The sequence below is a fragment of the Cervus elaphus genome, chromosome 20 (genome assembly GCF_910594005.1).
Source record: "Cervus elaphus chromosome 20, mCerEla1.1, whole genome shotgun sequence".
Classification (NCBI taxonomy): Eukaryota; Metazoa; Chordata; class Mammalia; order Artiodactyla; family Cervidae; genus Cervus; species Cervus elaphus.
In genome coordinates this window covers 115271136-115294544 of record NC_057834.1, presented here as the reverse complement: position 1 = coordinate 115294544, position 23409 = coordinate 115271136, and the positions used below count along the sequence as shown (strand labels likewise).

The 23409-nt window shown below is 34.6% G+C and overlaps 1 protein-coding gene and 1 pseudogene across 8 annotated transcripts in view; one reads left to right on the top strand and one right to left on the bottom strand.

Annotated features, from left to right (window-relative positions):
• The window catches only part of EPS15 (epidermal growth factor receptor pathway substrate 15), a 139598-nt gene that overhangs the window by 19140 nt on the left and 97049 nt on the right, over window positions 1-23409 (bottom strand). For all 8 annotated transcript variants that reach the window (XM_043876708.1, XM_043876712.1, XM_043876713.1 and 5 more), the window contains exons 16-21: window positions 19409-19612; window positions 17334-17450; window positions 17010-17100; window positions 14768-14803; window positions 13376-13512; window positions 8797-8866 (exon numbers count right to left, since the gene is read on the bottom strand). In XM_043876708.1, coding sequence (XP_043732643.1) covers window positions 8797-8866; window positions 13376-13512; window positions 14768-14803; window positions 17010-17100; window positions 17334-17450; window positions 19409-19612 — 655 coding nt within the window. The remainder of the gene's footprint in view (window positions 1-8796; window positions 8867-13375; window positions 13513-14767; window positions 14804-17009; window positions 17101-17333; window positions 17451-19408; window positions 19613-23409) is intronic.
• Window positions 3357-3948, top strand: LOC122678292 (annotated as a pseudogene).

Genomic DNA, 23409 nt, shown 5'->3' with positions numbered 1-23409 from the left:
GTCAGAACTGGATGAGAAGATATAAGGCAGAGGCACGGTAACAAAATGATTAATAGCATGAGCTCTGAAGTAAGACATGGGTTAGAAACTGAGGCAGTTATTGTGACCCAGGGCAAACTATTAAAGAGAGAAAGAATAGCACCTCCCATATAATCATTATAAAGATTAAATGATAAAAATGCAAAAACAAAGTTTGAATGACCTATATGGCTGTGGAAAGAAAGAAAAAAGAAAAAGGACATTCAGACCACTGATGTGTCTTACGTCTGTGGAAAGTCTGTGTAACTCAGCCCCATACGCAACTAACATATTGCCCAGTCAACTCTAAACAGTTTTAATTCTTAGATTCTTATTCAAATCAAGATGTCAGCTAGACTGCAGATGACGAAGATACAGACTCTCATTTTATATGTAAAGATGGTTCAACACAGGAAAATCAGTTAACGTAATACACTACATTAACAGAATGAAGGAAAAAACCCCCAGATGATCATCTCAATTGATGCAGAAAAAGCATATATTTGACAAAATTAAAAATCCTTTCATGATAACACTGAACAAACTAGGAAAAGAAGGAAACTACTTCAACATAATAAAAACCACATATGAAAAGCCAACAGTGAACATCATACCAATGGTGAAATACTGAAAGCTTTTTCTCTAAAATCTGTAACAAGACAAGGATGCTCACCTTCACCACTTCTATTCAACACAGAAATCCTAGCCAGAGCAATTAGGCAAGGAGGAACAAAAAAGGCATCCAAACTGAAAAGGAAGAGGTAAAATTATCTGTTTTCAGATGACACAATCTTACATGCAGAAAACCCTAAAAAAAAACAAACTTTAGAATAAATGAATTCAGCAAAGTAGCAGGATACAAAATCAATGCACAGAAATCAATAGCATTTCCATATATTGATACTCTGGGCAATCTGCAAAGGAAATTAAGAAAACAATGACATTTACAATAGCATCAAAAAGAATAAAATACTTAGGAATTAACTTAACCAAGGAAGACTTGTATACTGACAACTATAAAACATTCTGAAAGAAAGTAGATAGAGATAAAGAGAAAAACAGACAACATTCATGAACTGGAAGACTCAGTATTGTTAAGATGTTAATATCATCCAAAGCACTCTACAGATTCAATGTAATCACTGTCAAAATCCCAATACACTGTTTTGCAGAAACAGAAAATTTACCCTAAAATTCATATGGAATCTCAAGGGACCCTGAATAGCAAAAACAATCTTGAAAAACTGATAGAGTTACAGGTCTCAAACTTCTTGATTTCAAAACTTATTACAAAGCTATTGTAATCAAAACAGTTCTGGTCTTAAGACACTTTGATCAATGGAACAGAATAGAGAGCCCAGAAATAAACCCTTACACGTGGAGTCAAATGATTTTCTGCAAGGATGTTAAAACCACTCAATGGGAAAGGACAAGTAGTTTTGGGAAAATGGGATATCCATATGAAAAAGAATGAAGTAAAATTAACTCAAAATGGATCAAAGACCTAAATGTAAGACCTACAACTAAAAACTCTTAGAAGAAAAAGTAAATGAAAACTTCACAACATTGGATTTAGCAATATTTTCTTGGATAGGACACTAAAAGCATAGGCAACAAAAGAAAAAGTACATAAACTGGACAACATCAAAATTTAAAAGTTCTGTGCACTGAGAGACATCAACAGAATGAAAAGGCAACCTATGATATGGGAGAAAATATTTGCAAATTGTATCTCATAAGGGTTTAATATCCACAAAATATAAGGAACTTCTACACTGCAACAACAAAAAAGCAAACAACTGATTTTTTAAAATGGGCAAAGCACCTGAATAGATGCTACAAAGATATACAAATGGCCAATATGCATCATTATTCACTAGAGAAATGCAAATCAAATCAATGAGCTGCCACTTCACACCATTAATATGGTTATTATTTTAAAAAAATAGTATGTGTTGGCAAGGATGTAGAGAAACTGGAATCCTTGTGCACTACTGATGGGAATGTAAAATAGTAAGGCATGGAAAACAGTATGATGGCTTCTCAAAAAATTAAAAACAGAGTTACTATATGATTGAGAAATTCTAAATACCTAAAAGAACTGAAACCAAGGACTTGATTAAGTATTTGTAAACTCATATGAATAGGAGCATCATTCACAACATAAATGTCGTGAATGCAAGTCAAAATGTGGATGCAAACCAAATGTCTATTGATGGAGGAATATATAAGCAAAAAGTGGCATATTCATACAACAGAATATCATTTAGTCTTAAAGAAGGATACACGCTGATACATGCTACAACATGGATGAACCTTGAGGAAATTATGACAAATGAAATAAGCCCAAGACACAAAAAGACAAATACGATAGGATTCCACTTTTATAAGGGACCTAGAGTAGTCAAATTCATAAACACAGTAAGTAAATGGTGTTTGCCAGGGCCTGGTAAGAAGGGGAAATGGGGAGTTCTTGTTTAACTGGTACAGTTTCAGTTTTAGGAGATGAAAAAAATTTTGTAGATAGATGGATGTGACGGTTGCACAATAACGTGAAGGTATTTAATATCACTAACTGTATACCTAAAAGTGGCTAAAATGGTCAATTTTATATCATGTATTTTCCACCACAATGTTAAAATACCCACTTATCAGGAAAAAAACGAACAATATGCCCCCCTTCCCCAAATAAAAATTCTCATCCACTGGGCTCCTTTCACATGCTCTGTGAGAACAGTAATTGATTCACCCATTCATTCAGTAATATTACGTCCCCAGGTATGGTTTAAGGTTCTTGGGAGATATCAGTGAATAAAAAGATTCAAGTTCCTGTGGATGCCAAAATCTAGTAGAAGGAAGAGGAGACAAATAAGAGAAAAACACAGAAATTTACATAGTACACTATGTATTAATAAACCAAAGGTATTAATAAACCAAAATACAGTAAGAAGGAGTAGAAAACATTATGGTGGGAGTGCTGGGCTAGATGATAAGGTGACATTTTGGCCAAGATTTGTCAGAGATAACAGAGGTCATCCTGTGGATATACGGAGAAAAATCATCCTATGGATGATTGGAATGGGGAACAGCTAAGAGCTGAGTCTGTTTCTTGAGCAACAGTAAAGTCAGTGTGATTGGAGCAGAGTGAGCACAGGTAATAACAATGAGATATTATTAGAAAGCTTTAGGCCATTGTAAGGCTTTGACTGTATATAATTTGAAGGTAGAATCAGTAACATTTATTGATACATTAGAGACAGAGTAAGAGAAAAGAACCAAGGATGATTCTAAGATTTTAGGTCTTAGCAACGTTAAAGATGAAATTACCATGGGTGAGGATGGGGAAAGGTCTTTGCTACATTTACTGTGAGAATGAAGACCATTCTCAGCAGACTGTCAACATTCCAGAAAAATTCCTGACATTACTCTGAAAGGACAGACAGTTATTGTGAAGGGCCCAAGAGGTACCCTTCAATCACATCAATGTAGAACTCCGTCTCCTTGGAAAGAAAAAGAAGAGGCTCTGGGCTGACATATGTTGGGGAAACAGAAAGGAACTGGCAACTGTTCACAGGATTTGTAGTCAGAGCATGATCAAGGGTGTTACATTGGGCTTCTGTTACAAGAGGAGGTCTGTGTATGTCCACTTCCCCATCAATGTTGTTATTGAGGAGACTAGTTCTATTGCTGAAATTTGAAATTTTCTGGATGAAAAATACATCCACAGGGTTCGGATGAGGCCAGGGGCTGCTTGTTCAGTATGTCAAACCGAGAAAGATGAGATGATTCTCGAAGCAAATGATAATGAACTTGTGTCAAATTTGGCTGCTTTGATTCAGCAAGCCACCATAGTTAAAGACAAGGATATCAAAGTTTTTGGATGATATCTATGTTTCTGAAAAAGTAACAGTTCAGCAGGCTGATGAATAAGATCTGAGTGGTCCGGCTGCAGAAACAGCAAGATGCCAGATGGTTCTATGGATGCAACTGTGATATTTTAAAGAGGCAATAAAAAGTCTTTTGATTTGAGAAAAAAAAAAAGATGGGGAAAGATTCAAGAGAAGCAGGTTTGGGAAGGAAGATTAGGTGTGTGGTGTTAGACATGTTGTGTTAGACATCTCTATGAGATGTCTGAGTGGAGATGTCAGTAGATAATTGGATACAGGTGTCTGGAGTTCATGGAGTTAGAAATCAACATGGAGAGAGTATGTAAAACCATAAAACCAGATGAGAACCCCAAGGAACAGAGACAGAGAAGACAAGCTCAGAGTCTAAGACCTAGAGCAACATAACATAAAGAAGTTTGGGAAAAGAGAAAGAATTAGCAAAGAGACAGAGAAAGAAGGACCAAAGAGGCTGGTGGAAAACTAGAGACATCATCTGAATGTGAGTCCATCTATTACTACTTCCTTAACCTTGTGAAATGGCTTCATCTCTCCATTTCTTGGTTTTCCTTGTCTGTACAATAAACGTAACAGCAATTTTCTCAGGTAGTTGCTGTGAGAATTAAACAAGACCAAATATGAGAAAATAGCACATGCAGTGCTGGAACTAAGCAAGTGCTCAGTAAATGGTATCTATTACTATGATGATAACAACAATAAACATTAGCCCACTTCCAGTCTACTATAGTCATCTACCACTTTACAGGAAATGAGCTAGGAACTGGAACTGAAAGAGAAGACCAACAAAGGCAACAGAAACCTACACTGAGATCACAATCTACCATTTTAGCCTTACTTAACCTGACTATTTCTCTATCTATAAGTAAGCTTTACCAAAATATCTGCTTTTCTTCAAACATGCACTATATGTCCTTGCTCTCTTTGCTTTAACTACGCTTCCCATATCTACTTATGTAGGCCATTCTTTCAAGGCATACCACAAAAGCCACCTTCTGCTGTGAAATCATTCATGAGTTGCCCTAAAGGAAGGCCATCTCCCTTTTCTTTAAATGCTTGCAGCATTAATGAATTCTCATTGTACTTACCATTCCTCAGTGTGGGCAATCAAGAGTTAATTAAAATGTATTAACCTTTCATTTTATTCTCTTATCTCTTTATCCTTTCTTATCATATAATATCCCTATCAATACATTAATTCATCAGTTCAATAATGAGACTCTAAAAGAGCTCATGTATTTTAAAAAGATACAATTTGACCACTTTTATTACAATAAGCTTTTTAGAAATCTTATTTGCTGTAGTTCTAAATTTTAGGTTAAATCCAAACCCAGCACTACATTAAATCTTTTTTTCTACATATCTGCTTTTTTACATTCTTTATTACTTATGTTGGATGTTAATCTTCAAGCTGAAAACAAATAATGCACACTGTTGAATTTCATCTTGATATTTGCCCAAGAAATTCAAATTGTGAAGGCATTTCTCTACTAATCTTTCTCTACACTCATAATCCTGAATTTGTCACAATCAGCAAATTTCTACACTGAATAACTCACTCTATTTTCATCTGGAAAAATAAGGCACCCTATTTTTAGCATGATACTGAAGTATTTACATGTTTGAGTCTACTTCTAATTCCCTGCTCTCCTCGACAATAAATGAATAGAGAGAAATAGTTACTTAGTTGAAAAAGCTTTTAGACTCTATCAGCCATAGGTTTGAATGTTGGCTTTATTGGTCAAATCTAATAAAACTGTAAATCTTGACCAAGTTACTTAATGTTTGTATCTTCAGTTTCCTGACCTTTAAAGTGGGAATATGGGATTTATTTGGTGGTTCAGTGGTTAAGACTGTGCACTTCCACTACAGGGGGTACCAGTGCAACCTTTGATCTGGGAAGTTCCACATGCTGCAAGGTGCAGCCTAAATAAATAAATAAAAGTATGACATACTTGGAGTGTGTGAAAAGGCCAAGACTCTAAAAATAATAATAAAATAAAGTGGGAATAATACTTAAAAGGTTTAGGATAAATGGAAAATTAGATTCCATAAGTAAAGCATGAAGACAGTATGCCAGAAAAACATTTAGCTTTTCTCTGTATTATTAACAGAATCTATGTACTATTTGTAAAGTTATTACATTACCTATGGGAAGCCATTGATTTTTATTTTTTATTGATTTTATTTTTAAAAACTTTTCTTATGACAAATTCAAAACAGATAAAAATACAAAGCTAATATAATGAACCCTTATGTATTTATTGCTTAGCTTTAGTACTTAGCAACTTTATTTCCTATACACACTCCAGTTTAACCACTCTACAAGATTATTTTGATACAAACCCCAACTTAATCACTTCATCTCTAAATCTGACATAATGTATCTCTAAGATAAAGACTTGTTTTGTTTCTCTGGTTTTGGCCATACTATGTGGCATGTGTGATCTTAGTTCCCTGACCAGGGATTGAACCTGTGCTCCTTGTAGCGGAAGTGCAGAGTCTTAACCACTGCACTGACAGGGAACTTTGAAGACTGTTTTTTAAAAGACAAAACTATAATAGCATTTTCATATCATCTTAAAAAATAAAAAAATTTCTTAATGTCAACTTGTCCAAATTTCTTTCATCTCATAAATCTTTTTTTAGTTGATTTATTCAAATCAAGTACAAGCAAGATCTACATGTATTATTTACGTGATACGCTCCTTAAATTTGTTTTTACTTTTAAGTTTCTTCCCCCTTCTCTTTTTTTTCCCTATAATATTTTTGTTGGAGAAACATGGGAAATCCCAAGGGAGTTTTGCTAATATGGGAAGCCACTAATTTTTAAATTTAGGTCACGATCCATAAGAATCAATGCTGACTTTGAAAGTGCCAAGAACACTGTCTTTTATAAAGCAAAAAGACATTTTTATTGGTTTTACTGACATTTGCTAGAGTATATATTAAGCTCTTTAACATGAACAGTAAATGAGATAATGTTAAGAAAAGTAGAAAGTAATACACAAACACCATTATTATTATTGGTAGAATGTAATAGGATACATTTAGGTTGGTGCAAAAGTAATTGCGGTTTAATATTGTTGAAATTTTTCATTTGATATTGGAATACATTCTTAAATAAAAGTGATTATGTTATATATCATTTTGATGTGCCTTTCTTGTTTTATACTTTTTGCTATTAAGTTTTACTTGCTGTTTATTTTATATGCATTGCAGACTATGAAAATGATTGTTAGACAAAAAGCAAATTAGAGCAGTCTTCATATTTAAGTTCAAAAATGGGTCAAAGCAGCAGAGACGACTCACAAAATCAACAACGCATTTGGCCCAGAAACTGCTAACAAACATACAGTGCACTGGTAGTTTAAGAAGTTTTGCAAAGGAGACAAGAGTCTTGAAGGTGACGAGAAAAGTGGCCAGCCATCGGAAGTTGACAACAACCAATTGAGAGCAATCATTGAAGCTGATCATCTTACAACTACACAAGAAGTTGCCTAAGAACTCGTTGACCATTCTACAGTCATTTGGGATTTGAAGCAAACTGGAAAGGTGAAAAAGTTCAAGAAGTGAGTGCCTCAAGAACTGACCACAAATCAAAAAAATCGTCACTTTTAAGTGTTGTCTTTTCTTATTCTATGCAACAATGAATCATTTCTCAACTTGATTGTGAGGTGCGATGAAAAGTGGATTTTTATATGACAATCAGTGACAAATAGGTCAGTGGTTGGACAGAGAAGAAGCTCCAAAGCACTTCCCAAAGCCAAACTTGCACCAAAAAAAGGGTCATGGTCACTCTTTGGTGGTCTGCTGGTGGTCTGATCCACTACAGCTTTCTGAATCACAGCAGAACCATTACATCTGAGAAGTATGCCCAGTAAATCGATGAGATGAATGGAAAACTGCAACACTAACAGCTGATCCAATTCTTTTCTGAGACAACGCCCAACCCCATGTCACACAACTGACACTTCAAAAATTGAACAAATTGGGCAATGAAGTTTTGGCTCATCTGCCATATTCACCTGACCTCTCACCAACTGACTAACACTTCTTCAAGTATCTCAACAACTTTTTACAGGGAAAATGCTTCCACAACCATCAGGACACAGAAAATGCTTTCCAAGAGTTTGTCAAATCCTGAAGCACAGATTTTTATGCTACAGGAATAAAATTTATTTCTCATTGGCAAAAATGTGTTGACTTTAAAAGCTTCTATTTTCATTAATACAGATGTGTTTGACCCCATTACTGTCATTGTTCAGTCGTTCATTTGTGTCTGACTCTTTGAGACCTCATGGGCTGCAGCACACCAGGCTTCCCTGTCCTTCACCATCTCCTGGAGTTTGCTCAGACTCATGTCTAATGAGTCGGTGATGCCATCGGACCATCTTGTCCACTGTTGCCCCCTCTCCTCCCGCCTTCAATCTTTCCCAGCATCAGGGTCTTTTCCCACGAGTCAGCTCTTCGTATCAGGTGGCCAAAGTATTGGAGCTTCAGCTTCAGCTTCAATCCTTCCAATGAATATCCAGGGTTGATTTCCTTTAGGTTTGACTGTTTTGATCTCCGTGTATTCCAAAGGACTCCCAAGAGTCTTCTCCAACACCACAGTTCAAAAGCAGTAATTCTTCAGCACTAAGGTCCAACTCTCACATCCAAACATGACTCCTGGAAAAACCATAGCTTTGACCCTAGTTAAAATGATTTAAAATTCAGGGTCTGAAAGCACAATTACTTCTGTACCAATCTAATAACTATGCAATAATCTTAAAGCCATAAGCAAGTAAATAGGAGAATATAATTGATGAAGACCAAAAAAAAGAAGTTGAAAGAAAGGGTGATGTTTACTGTTCAAAGAAAATTATTTCCTTACCTGAATCGCTTGCTGCAACAACAACTGTTCCACCAGGAGCAAAAGGATCATTGTGCTTTAACGTTTCTACCTAAACAAATTACACAAAGTCATGATTGAGAGAGGAAACTTTTCATAGCTGAAACTTTATTGCCACACCAAAGAAAATATTCTTCACAAACTAAACTAATTAAGAAATACAAGGCATTAGGAACAAGTGTTTACCCCTACTGATTTGCAATCTTATTAAAATGAAATGATTCATATCATTTTCTAATCTTTTACTGTAAAACATACATTCAGAAAAGTGTATGGAACATTATGAACCATTTAATAAAAGGTATCAAGTGAACATCTATGAAACTGCCAAAATCTCAAAAGTCTTCATGTGCCTGCTCTAATCACAATCCCATCCCTCCCCTCTGTAAAGATCATTATTACCCTGGCATTGGTGGTACCCATTTCTTTCCTTCATAATTTTGCTACTTATTTAGATGCACACTATTCTTTAATTTTCATTTTGAAATAACTGTAGATTTCTAGAACAGCTGTAAAGATAACACAGAGACCTCTTATATGCCCTTCACCCAACTTCCTCTAATGTCAGTGTGTGTGTGTGTGTGTGTGTGTGTGTGTGTGTGTGTGTGTGTGTGTGTGTGTGTGTGTGTGTGTGTGTGTGTGTGTGTGTGTGTGTGTGTGTGTGTGTGTGTGTGTGTGTGTGAGAGAGAGAGAGAGAGAGAGAGAGAGAATGCTTTCTATTAAAAAAAAAACTTTAGCCACTTTCAATAATAAGTCATGTAAAAAATCTGGATCAAATGATAAGCGTGAATGGCTACAAAGAGTAAGGACTTTGTAAATGTTTTACAGAAGCCAGAGATTCTGACTACCGAACTATCTTCCTACTTCAGCTTGGTTTTAAATCATAGCCAAACAAAATGTATATCTAGGAAGGTAACTGAACTTTCTCTTTCTGGCATCAGGTTCTTTTTAAGAGGCCAGCTAAAAGTCTTGGCATACAATTAGATAAAAGGGGCACAAAAAGAGTTTTGGAATATTTATCTCCTACTCTGACTCATGACTATCAATGTCATCTGTATTACATGATCTACTTCTAATCATCAAGAACTTAGGTATTACAACTGAACGTAAAAGGATATTACAGAGCTCAAGTAAAACAGATGTATTTGATAAGAGAGAAACAACTCTCACTGAGACTTACCATATATTTTCTTTTTATAAAACAGGACCCATTAAAACAAAACTACTTGCAGAAAGAATAGTGATGTTTTTAGAACTGAAAATTTTAACTGATGCTTATCTTAACTTACACCTTTTATAAAATGAACACACTAGCTTGTACTCTGATTATCTGCTAAATGAATAAACAGCAATAAAGGGGAAAACAATCAAGCTGGTCTGTATAGCAAAGTAACTCTCCATGGTTCCTAATATGATAGTTAAAATACCAATGTGAGACAAGAGTCACTGACATGATAACACAAGTCACCAACTATTAATGCTTCTTCTCTCAACTGTGAGAGAAGGAAAAACTAACAGACCTGGTTTTAAATAGCTTGTAGATTTTATTTACCGTCACAGAGAGAATAGAAAAAGTAGGCCTACATGTGTGTCATATATAATTCTATTCATCATACACTGTGCACGCGTGCTAAATTGCTTCAGTCGTGTCTGACTCTTTGTGACCCCATGGACTGTAACCTGCCAGGGTCCTCTGTCTATGGGATTCTCCAGGCAGGGATACTGGAGTGGGTCGCCATGCCCTCCTCCAGGGGATCTTCCTGACCAAGGGATCAAACCTGGGTCTCTCATGTCTCCTGCATTGGCAGGCAGGTTCGTTACCACTAGTGCCACCTGGCAAGCCCACACACTTACCCTAAAGGGCACTGAGACAGCAAGAGGCGCAGGATGGACCGTGCAGCCCATGGAGGAGTAAGTACCCACAAAACTCTCTGTGTTATGTTCAGTTTGGTAATTAGGCAATTTAGTATACGAAAGTAATTTTCATGACTAAAATTCAGATGGTATGATTTTATAGAATTAATGTTCCAAATCCTCTTATAAGGTCACCTAACCTAATCTATCACTGAAATTCTCTCTTCTCTACATCGGCCATCCATTTCCTCCTTTCACAGTATGACTTAGCATGTACATAGTAGCTACCATATGCTAGCTAGGATAGTAGGAAATGGCACTTGTTGTTTTGGTTTGTTTTTTAAAATTATGTCCCTCTGAGAAAAGAGACCACCATTGAAGGAACAGAAAAGACTTGTGGGGAGAGACTCGTATCTTAAAGCATCAACAGAGGCCTGTTTGAAAAGAAGAAAGATGACCAAAAGCAGGGGTTTGTAGTTAGGAAAAAATGCGTTTGAATCTTAGACTACAGTGGTGAAGACCTTAGATTTTGGTCAGATAGAGTCTGAATTTAGTTCTGTCACTTACTAACTTACTTACATATAATAACCTCTCATTTACTTTATCTTTAAAATGAGGATGATACATGAGCCTCACAGGATTACTGTGATGCTTAAATGAGGTAACACATGAAAAGAACTTAGCACCATGCCTGGCTAAGAAGAGATCAGATAAATGTAACTATTATTATATTGCCAATTTGGTGTTTAGTTTACAGTTTTGAATGGAGAAATTAAGAACTGTCAGCAAGGGCACTGCTGCTTTCAAAAACCAGGCAGAAAGGAGAAAAAGTAGTAGAATGAATGGTAGAAAAATTTCACCAGGGGAGAGGAGAAGAAACATGTTTATTTTTAAATTAGGATGAGCTGCTTTGGCCTCTTGCTTTTTAAACAATAAGAGTAGATAACAAGAGGCTAAAAGAAGGTGAGAGGGAAAGAATTCAGGTTGCGGGCAATTCGAGAAGAATTTGGCAAATGGGTCCACACTACAAACTGAGTGTTGCAGGAACACAAAGTATCCAGTAGCCTGTGGAAACCACAAATATTCAATTACAGAGGCATCTGCTTAGTTTTACAACAGTGGAAAAAACCAGTTGCTGGCCAAGTAGTTCATTACTAAATACAGTAAGGAAGCAATTCAAGAATACCAAAGTTTATTACCTTTAAAATAATCAATTATGCTTTTAAGGAAGTTCTCTTAATCTAAGAGTATTAAAAGACAAAATTTCTGCTTCACGTGTTTGTCAATCAACTGCTCCTCTCTAGATCTCGTTTACTTACAGGTGTGAAATATCCTGTCTCAAAAAATAAGACTTCAAATAAAAACTTAAAAAAACCAAACAAGGAAAAAAAAGTAAAAACCTCTCCAAAACCATTGATAATTATTGAAATTGGGCTATAGATACACAGAGGTTAAAATACTTCATTATGTTACTCTATTTTGCAAGTGTTTAAATATCCTAATATAAAGATTTTGTTTTCAAAGCCTCCAGACTTGGTTGCCTGACCTTAGTTAATTTTTCTGAGTTCCAGTGCTCTTATTGTTAAAATAGGGACTTTTTAACACCTACTTTGTAAGACTGATGTGAAGATTAGAAACTGTGAATATAAAGCCCACAACAGTACTTGGATTATAGTGGGTGGTTATTAAATAGTCATTGTTGTACTATGTATATTATCAAGAGAGTCTGACATTTAGTGGGAATTAATACCTCTTTGCAAGAATAACACTCTATAGATAAGTACACAAAATAACAGAAATGATTTTTTTTTTAAAAGATCAATGCTGTTCTTTTTAAACTGATTTCATTATTTCAATAACGCATACCAAATATTTCCAAAAAGCTTTACTGAAGACTGGCTTATGGACTTTTAATCATTTATTTTTAAAACCGCCAATGGGATAGTATTTTTTCCTTTGAAGGGTAGACTTGATATTTGGATGACATGAGTATTCTGTCAATTTCAGTGGGTGCTCACAGTGTGAAATGCCAGTCTGAACCAAAAACTAGATAGGTTCGACGAGACTGAAATTTTTATATCACCCGTCAGAAGTAATCTATAAGAGAATTCTTTCATCACTGTGTATTTCAAGAAACTCACCTAACTCATCTATTTGTAGACAGAATACAAAAGATCCACTGTATACTCATTTTCTTAAAGACAAAATATAATAGGCCAATAAGTCCTTTGCTTGTTATCTATATGCCTTATATTGCCACTTGGAAGGAACAGGATTTACAAGAAAGGTAAAGGTATGAGTCTCATTCCCAGGAGTTAGTGGCAGTTTGGCAAACAATTTTCTTGTCTAGAGTGAGTACTTACTGAATTATTTCTATCTTTTGGATTTGAAAGATGACTCAAATAGTGTATGATTTTACTACTGGTAAATTGCTTTTTTTCCTACATTTGTCTCTTTCCCTACCTATTCTCTGACCATTAAGCAGAAGTTAACATATATTTACTGATCACTGAACCAAAGTACAGGCAGGGCATGTGTACTAAATTTTTTGTAAGATATAGTTCCTACCCTCAAGAAATTTACTATCTAGCAATGATTAATGATTTTGTTATTTCACCAGACAACAAACTGTCTGCTCTTAAAAAGAAAAAAAGAAACTCACTTAGAACATCTGTGGTCCATTTAACATTTTTTAAACCCCACTTACCGATGTATTACTGCTATTGCCGGCTGCACTAAAAGGGTCAGTACTTGAAGTGGCAAAAGGATCAGTAGAAGACTGCTTGAAGAAGCAGTCAGATGCAAATGGATCTGACCCTTTGAAAGGATCACCACCAAATGGATCTAAAAAAAAACACAAATATGAGAGATTAAAAATTATTACTGTAAATTTCCTGTCTCTGATGACAACTGCCTTAATTAAAAGGCATTTTGAACTCCTGTAGAGTCTAAGTCAGGTACTTTATGACTACTTATCTGGGTCATAAAAATGTATAGACAGTTAGATCTAGTTAAGCAGTTTTAATTAACATTCTTTCCTACTTGTTCATTATTCATTCAAAGCAAGTCAATAACTCCAACACTTATTACACAATGTTGCCTATACGCTAGGTTTAAATACTTTCCTCTAACCTGGTGATTCTAATTTTGGGGGTGGGGAAAGGATCACAGTTTTCTTTGTGGTTTTGATAAAAGAGCTTTTCACCCAATAAACTGATTTTTTTAATTAGCACATAATATCAAGTGATCCCACTTTAAAGACCCTTATTCTATGCTATTATAACTAAGAAGAAAGAAAAAAAGAACACATAGGAATGTTAAGTGAAAGTGTTAGTCACTCAGTCGTGTCTGACTTTCTGCGACCCCATGGACTTCAGCCCGCCAGGCTCCTCTGTCCGTGGGATTCTCCAGGCAAGAATACTGGAGGGGGTTGCCATTCCCTTCTCCACAAAGCTTCCTGACCCGGGGATTGAACCCAGTTCTCCCGCACTGCAGGCAGATTCTTTACCATCTGAGCCACCAGGGAAGCAAAGAAACAACAAAAATTTCTAAATGTATTTCTCTTTCTGGGCTCAATGATAACAGCCAACAGTTTGGAACAGGTTTGGGAAGCATAACTAAATGGCACACCAGATTTGTGAAAATCCCAGAGAAAGAATCTTAAAAAGCCTGACACAGTAATTATTTAAGATCTGTAATAGGCTATAATTGAATGGGAAAAAAAAGTCCTAAACCCTATAGTAATGTAGATCATTTTATTTATCTAATCCTTGGCTAATAACAAGAAACCAGTGTATTAAAAGCATCAAAGAATCATTTGATGTATTAAAAACATCAAAGTATAAGCACTAATGTTATTTTTTATAAAGTATAGCTAACAGTTTACTAAGCAAATTCACAAGTATCTGTCACTTTTTCTCTGAAAATGCCAGGCACATACAACTTCTTAGTGACGCCTTAGGTCAATTTTAAAACTGAATAAAAAGGAAGTCCATTCCTAAAACTACCCAACTGTGATCTCTCATTCATAAATATAACAAAAGCTTATAATTAAGAAGAATTAAATTAAAGTTAAGAAGGACTTCAATAAAACACTAACCAATTTTTCCAAAAGGATCATCCTTGAAAGGATCACCTGTGATAAAAGAAATATGCAGAAATCAAAATCACAATATTTACTGTTGTGGCACCATTACTTAAAGGGTAACTTCTAAACAAAAGCAACGTTTGTTTCATTAACTCTACCTCAAAGTAGGTAAGACAATGAATGCTGTCCACCTTTAGGAAATATTTAAAATGCTAATAAGTATCACTATTTTAATAAGGGAAGAACATCAATATACCTCATAAAAGAGGCAAATTTGAATCAGAGCCAACTATACTTACCTCCTGACCACAAGGTCAGATTACATGGAGGGGAAAACACAGGCTTGAGGGCAAGAATTTTACTAACAAAATGTCTACTTTTCACAGTATTCCTGGATGGGTATTACCATCAACACTTCAGAAACAAAGATACCAGGCTTCACTGAAGTACAAAAAAAAATGCTTAAAGAATTGGAGGGTCTAGAAATAAATCCTTACACATTTATCATCATTTGATTTTTGACAAGAGTGCTAAGACAATTCAATGGGGGAAAGAATAGTCTTTTCAACAAATGGTACTGGGACAACTGGATATCCACCTGGAAGAGAATAAAGTTGGACCCCTATCTCACACCATGAAATCAAAGACACAAGAGAAAACATTAAAAAAAAAAATTAGACTCCATCAAAATTAAGACAACATTGAACACAAGAATATAGTTGCAAATCATATGTTTGATAAGGGACTTATATTCAGAATATGTAAAGAACTCCTACAAATCAATAATTAAAAGACAAACAACCAATTTAAAAAAGGGCAAATGATTAGAATAAACATTTCTCCAAAGAAGATATAAGGATGGCCGATAACCACAGAGAAAGATGTTCAACAATATTAGTCATTAAGGAAATACAAATCAAACCCAAATAAGATACTACTTCACACTCACTATGATGGCTATAATCAAAAGGATAGAGAGTCACAAGTGTTGGCAAAGATATGGAGAAACTGCAAGTCACATATACTACCGGTGGGAATATATATAAATATATATATATAAAATGGTACAGACACTTTGGAAAACAGTTTGGCAGCTCCTCAAATGATTCAACAGAGTACTATGATCTGATATATACCCCAGAGAAAAGTAAACATATATTCACACAAAAACTTGTACATAAGTGTTCACAACAGCATTACTCAAAACAGCCAAAAAAGTGTAAACAACCCAACAGTCCTTCAACCAATGAATAAGTAAAATGCAGTACATCCATATAATAATATTCATCAATAAAACAGAAAGAAATATTGAAACATACTAAAATGTAAGTAATCCTTAAAAATATTAGGCTAAATGAATGAAGCCAGATATTAAAAAGCATATATTGTGTAATTCTGTAAGTATGCACATCTACAGAGACAGAAAATAGATTAGTGGTTGGGCGAATTGAGGGTTAGGGGAACAGGCAATGACTTACACTGGGTATGGAGTTGCTCTATGGGGTAATAAAATTTGTTTCAAAACTAGATTTTAGTGAGGATTATACAACTACGTAAATGTACTCAAACCATTTAATTGTATACTTTAAATGCTCAATTTACATATCTTTTAACACTACATATATATATATATATATTAATAAAGAAGCTTTCTTAGAAGAGTTCTAATTTCTAGGCTCATTTTGGCCACGCCTCTGAGCAAATTATTCCATTTATGTATCTTAGTTTCCCATCTTTAAAACTGGTAAAAAACTGACCTATCAGTTTCACAAGGTGAGTTTGGAAATAAATAAAAAGAAGTTTAACATAAGTGGTATTTAACACAGCTTATGATGACATCAGGTATTTTAATTTATTGAACTTATGATTCTTCAATAAGACTTAGGGAGCTACTAACTACTATAGGCAGGGATCAAACTACTAACTACTATAGTTTCTGTTGTTGTAAAAGCATGGTGTTGGCACTTTTGGTAAATAATTGCTGGTTGACTTAAGACGGCCCAATCTCTTCTCTTTCTTTGGGTCTCTATTCTGAAGGAGAAACATACTCTTAATCAGGGGTTCCTAAGGCATAATCAAATGCTTAGTTCCAGAATTTAGTTGCCTGGAGAGGACAAATACTAAAGTCCGACCATATAAAAACATCATTCTCTTTTCTACTTTTGCTATAACAAGTAGGCTCTCAAAACTGAAGCCCAAATTCTTATATGGTCCTTTTTGGTAAATTTGTAATGTAAATAATAAGAATACTTACTGCCAACAAAAGGATCAGACTGGAAAAAATCCAAGTTTGAATCTGCAACTGGATTTGTCAGTGAACTTGTTTCTACATTAAATGGATCTTCCTAAAAATAATTTAAAATTTTAAAAAAAGGTTTTAGAAACCAAAAGTTTTAAAAGGTAACATCTTAAAATAAAACAGCATGTTTGAAAAATCAACTGATGGTAACATAACAAATATTTTTGTGGTCATAAAGTCCATTTAACACATTTTTCTCTTTCTTTAGCATTAAATAGTATATAACCCATGTTGAGAAGAGAATAAGAACATTTACATATTAATATAGAATTATTTTACCTCTTTTGAATGTCTGTCACTATTAAATTCAGGACAAACTTTTTCATTAACAGCTACAGTCACCTCTTCATTTTCATCAGTCACACCAGAAGGCAGTATTTCAGGACTACTTCTTGCCTACAAAATATTAATCCTTCAAAATATTAATTCTTCACAATATATTTTCTACTTGGCAGAGGAAACTGACAAAGAAGAGTCAAAAACTACTAAAATTTTTAAAAGATAAGCAAAATATATTCATTGGATGACCTCTATATTTCTTAGGAAAATGATATCATCAAGCCTCAAAACCACTCAAGGCCAGAAAACCCCAGTTCTTCCTTAACTACATCTCTCTGGTCATCCCCCAGCTAGATTCCAAGTCTTACGGAGTCTACTTCTCATCTAGTTCTCAAATCCTTCCATTCTTCTCCATCCTGACTGTCACTACCATTAATTTATAGCATCATCATTTCTGGTACATATTACTGTAGTAATAATATTCCAACTGTCTTCCTGCCTCCAATATTTGTCCTCCACATCTATCCTTCTCAGGGCAGCCAAAGTAATAGATCTGAAACATGAATCTAATCATGATCTTCTGGTTAGAAGTCCTTCAATGATGTCATTGCTTTCTGCATTTAGATCAGTAGATAATAAGTCTTAAGAAGTGGCAAAACCAACTTCTATTTCATACCATCCTATGTCTTTGAAGGATAACCTAGCAATTTGCATTTTGTGCTTAAAAGAATATTGTGCAATTCAAGACTGCACTGTACAAATAACATTAAATCTATTAATTTTAAATCCTTAGTATCTATCAAATTTGTATTCTTCTCATCATCCTTCCTGCTACTGGTTAGATCCAGGTTAAAACAATTCTCACATAGACTACCCCAATAGTCTCTCACCATATCTCAGTATGTCTAGTCCTATTCTCCAATCTACAATCGAATGTAAAAAAAATTTTTTGGTGGCACCCTACAGCTTGTGGGATCTTAGTTCCCTGACCAGAAATTGAACCCAGGCTACAGCAATAAAAGCACTGACCAAGTCCTAGCCACTGGACTGCCAGGGAATGCCTTATCCAGATTTTCTAAAAGGTAAACTCAATCCTGTCACTTCTTGCTTAAAAATTCTTCAATGGCTACTCGCTGTAGTAAGGCAAATTCCCCAGTGCTGCAAGATGAATAGAAATTTCTTACTCTCTGGTCCTTTCTGACCTGAAAGTGGTCATTTTTATCTAGGCACATAACATAATCACCTAGGAGTTTGTTTTTTAAAACATATGTACCTGGGCCCAACCCAGAAACTCTAGTTCAACAAGTTTGGAATGGGGCACAGATATCTCTATCTTGATAAGAAGTACCAGAGGCAATGCAGGTAACCCATAGCAGACAGCCTCATCTCCTACCAATACATTCCTCACCATCACAAAACAACCTCGGAAAACTTCTCATGGTCCCGTGCAGCATGTTTTCTCCCAATACATACTTATGCTAATGCTGTTTCCTCTGCCAGAAATGTACCACCTTCTCCTTTGCTTAACCTCTTCTCACTTCAGTGGTCACTTGTAAAGCTTCCCTATGACATCATCTCTGAGCCTCCTCCAAGTTGTCCTACCTGAATACCCTATTTACTTTATCACAGCCTTTTAACATAGTGTTACACGACTAGACTGCATGCAGCTGGAAGACGGGGTTAATGGTTTTTTGTCTCTGTAGCTCTCATTCAGAAGAGCAGCACTCTTGCATTAGCTGATATTCTCAAAAAAAAAAAGTAAATAAATGTCTTCAATATTATGAAATAATTACTTTCAGCTTTGGATGAGATTACTTAAAAATAAATACTACTTTCAAAAGTTACTACCTACAGAACCACAACTTTGAAAACACGCCTCTATAACAAATAGATCAGTTAAAATTACATTTTGCACTAGTTAAAACTGTTAGAACCCACTCTTCCTTTCCCAATTGTCTCAGATGAGGCAAGGCCACATATTTATATTAGGTATGATGTCAATAGAACTTTCATCTGAATCAGTTTTTTTTCCTTCTGAAGTTGGTTATGGAATTAAAGGAACTATTGAGACTCACTGGAGACTCCTGGTGTATGGGCTCAGACTCTGGGTTGCTCTGGCCTTCAGTGTGCTCATTAAGATTGGCTGTTTCACTGCTGCTGGTACTGAGGCTGCAATAATCTGTAGCACCATTTACAAGAATGCTGTGTGGACTACTGCACCAATTTAACTGATTACTATGGTTTTCCAGCTCTTTCATTTCCACAAGTTTCATTTGCATCTGTCAACACAAAGAAGAAATACAAAACAGAATTTACTAGAAAGACATTTTTAGACAACAACTAGACAAAATTACTAGAAAGACTTGTGATATAATAGTAACTATATGCTTAGACTTGATCAAGGATAAATCTGCTTCCATTAAGGAATGCAGCATGACTTAGAGAGGATTTCAGTAATCCATCCCAGTAAGTTCTCCTCCTGAAATTACAGTATATATGGATTTGCTTTTGTACATCTTTTGAAAGATCCAAGAATTTTAATTCAAATATCTGCTAATTGGCAGTCCTTTAGAATTTAACTAGAAAAAGTGTCAGAGTATTGGGAAAAAGATGGCAAAGCAGTAGTGCAAGGCAAATTTTGTGATGACACTTTAGGAGAAGAAGAGGAAATAGAGGAAGAGTACATAAGACTTTGGAGCCATTCATATTCCTATTGGGAAGAAGAGAAGTGAAAACAAAGGTGCAATGAGCTAGTGTCCTACCCCCTGGCATTATTTATTAATGGGCTAGAACCTTAAGAAGTAGTGTCTAAATCTAAAATATACCAAACAGGTTAAATGAAGGACAAAGTTTTTTTAAATTTCAATATCCATTGACTTTCTACACCTGGGACAATGCAATAAATTGTAATATATATAAAAAGAAAAATGTGGGGAACTAGAAGGAAAAGAATGCTTATTTATACCAATATCTACAATAAAAACACATTTACATATATTTCAAAGAAACTGAGACAACAGAATAAAAAAAATGTTTCTAGTGAAAAAAACAATAAACAGAATTTTACTGCATAGTATCATTTTCATAAAATATATATATATTTTAATTACATTGGCGTCCTCTATTTATTAGCATGTTATATATATTTTTTGTTTCTAGCAAATATAAAAATTACCTATTGACATTCTGTAAATCTCTGTTCCCTAATCTTATTCCCCTAATATTTCCCATAAAGTTTTTAAGTTGCTCAATTTGGAATCTATAAATTTACCAAAGGAGAAGTGAGGTTCATAGCCTGGAAAAAGAACACTATATTGGATAAGCAGACAGATGTACATCTAGCTCTATCACTTTCTAATTATTAGGTTATCTTAGTCAAAGTACCCTCTCCAAGCTTCCATTTTTTAATCCACAGAGGTAGTAAGAGCTATCTTCATAGAAGATTTTTATGTGAAGTAAAAAATATATTTAAAAGAACTCTGTAAAATGTAAAGGCCTATGTAAATGAAGGACAGTGTGTGTAAAAGTACCTAGCATACTACATATCTCACTACTATAACAATTAAAATTTCCTGTTCCTTTTCTACTACTCTATTTTTAAAATGTTAAAGACTAGAGCCTTTTGAGGATAGAGACCAAATTTTTGTTATTAACTTTGTATCTCTAACATCTAGCACAATGATGCATACTATAGGTGCTTAATAAATGTTCACTCAAAAACACAAGTATTATGCTTATATATTTAAACAGTGGGCATCAGTATGTGTGTGTGTGTGTGTGTGTGTGTGTATATATATATATATATACACATCTCATTTTGTGTGTATATATATTGTGTATATATACACACAAATTGCATTTCATTTAGGATTTAAAATAACAATCAAAAATACTACACATTTATAACACAAAGCATATGCCTTGTATATTCCTAGTGCTATAGAGCAGTGGTTTATAAACTTACTTTTAATCTACAGAAAGAAATAGAGTTTACACTTCAACCCAGTAAATATATATGTACATATGTCTCTCTGTGTGTATATATACATAAAACATACATACAGATGCATATATCATACATATAACTATACATTTACACACATACACAGGGGTGAAACAAGTTTCATGAAGTAATACTCATCCTTACTATGTGTAATGTATGCTGTTATTTCCTATTCTCTCATTTCATTAAATAATTTATCATGATCATTAAATCAATTTTAATGCTACTACCTTGTAGTCTAAAAATTTAAACCATTACTCACCATATAGATGAAGCAGTCGGGTGAAATGCCTGCCTACCAGAGAGTTCTATGTAGGACAGTTTGTTCCTTACTTATTCCTGAGACAAGCAACAGAATCATGAATACAACCTGGCCTTCCTGTGTCTGAGTCTTCCAGGCACCTAAGCCTGTGTTCTCCCTCACTCTCTAGGTAAACTTGGAGGATATAGAAAAAAATCATCACACAACTAACACAAGCTCTCTGCAAACTGTGCAAGAAAAGTACAACAAACATTTAAACTGCCAGAAATACTTGGATAAATAGTATACATTGTGCAAGCAAGTTACACAGAGTAAAGGTCAAAGGTTTTTTGTTTTCTAGAAAATTTGTACGAGGTAAGAAATGAAAATAAAAATTCAGCAAGTCACAAAATCTCTCTTTAGTTATCCCTTTTTCCAAAAAAGCTATAGCTAAGTTTTAGAGAGCAATAAAGGTATCAGGCTAATTTACAACCAAATTTCTTTTTTATAGGCCCATGGGAATATGCTGCCCTCTGTGGGAAAGACACACAGTACCTGAGTCAAGTGTAAGAATTTGGTATGTTTATTCTTAAGATTTGGAGATCAGACACAAAGATCTAATCCCTTCTACAAATATCTGAAACACTTGGTAGTACATCCTGCTGACACTATCTTCCATGCTCAAAAACATGGCTTTATTTTCTCTCTGATAATTTATAATATCCGGAGTCATTTCTATTTTTCTAATTTATGCTCTTTCCTTTGAAAGAAATCCCCTTTCAAAAAAGTCAAAGAAAAGAAAATTAAAAAACAAGCCAGAGACTGGAAAAATTATTTGTAAATCAAATATCTGATAAAGGACTTATCTCCAGAATATACATATATATATTTTTAAAAACTTGTGTAATAAGACAATCCAAAACAGGCAAAAGACTTTACCATCTGAGCCACCAGGGAAGTCCAGGCAAAAGACTTTAAACAGACATTTCATCCAAGAGGATGTACAAATGGCTCACAGGCATACGAAAAGATGATCTCTAGTCATAGAGAACTGCAAATTAAAAACTATGAAGTACCACTTTACATCTACAAGAACGTCTGTAATCAAAAAGACAATAAAGTGTTGGTAAAAATGTGGAGAAATTGGAACTCTTACATATTGCTAGGGCAAGTATTAAAATGGTACAGCCACTTTGGAAAAGTTTGGCAAATTAAAGTTAAAAAAAAAGCTTAACATAACTTTACAATATAGCCAACTATTTTATATCCAGGAGAAATGAAAACACATGTCTACATAAAGAATTGTATGCAAACAGAAAATTCACAGCATCATTTTTCAGTATATGTGCTGCCGAAGCGAGCACAATTCACAGCATCATTATTCATAATGATAATGTCATATTATCATATGACTTTAATGACTATATGACATATCATATAATGTCATAATAGTCAACAGGAAGAAAGAATCCAAATGCCCATTAATTGGTGAATAAATAAACACACCTTATAAAATGAACTATAATTTTGTTACATGCTACAATATGGATGGGTCTCAAAAACATTACACTAAGTGAAAGAAACTACAAGAGAAAGACCAGAGTGTTCAGTTCTTCTATGTGAAATGCTCAGAAAAGGCAAATCTACAGACACAGAAAGTAGTTACCCAGGGGTAAGGGTGGGACTTGATGATAAATGGCACAAGGGTCTTTTGGAAGTAAGGGAAATAATTCTAAAACTGGATTGTGATGTTTGAGCAACTCTCAAACATCAAACTTACTGAAAATCATGGATTGTACCATTAAAATGGGTTAATTTTACAGTCTATAAAT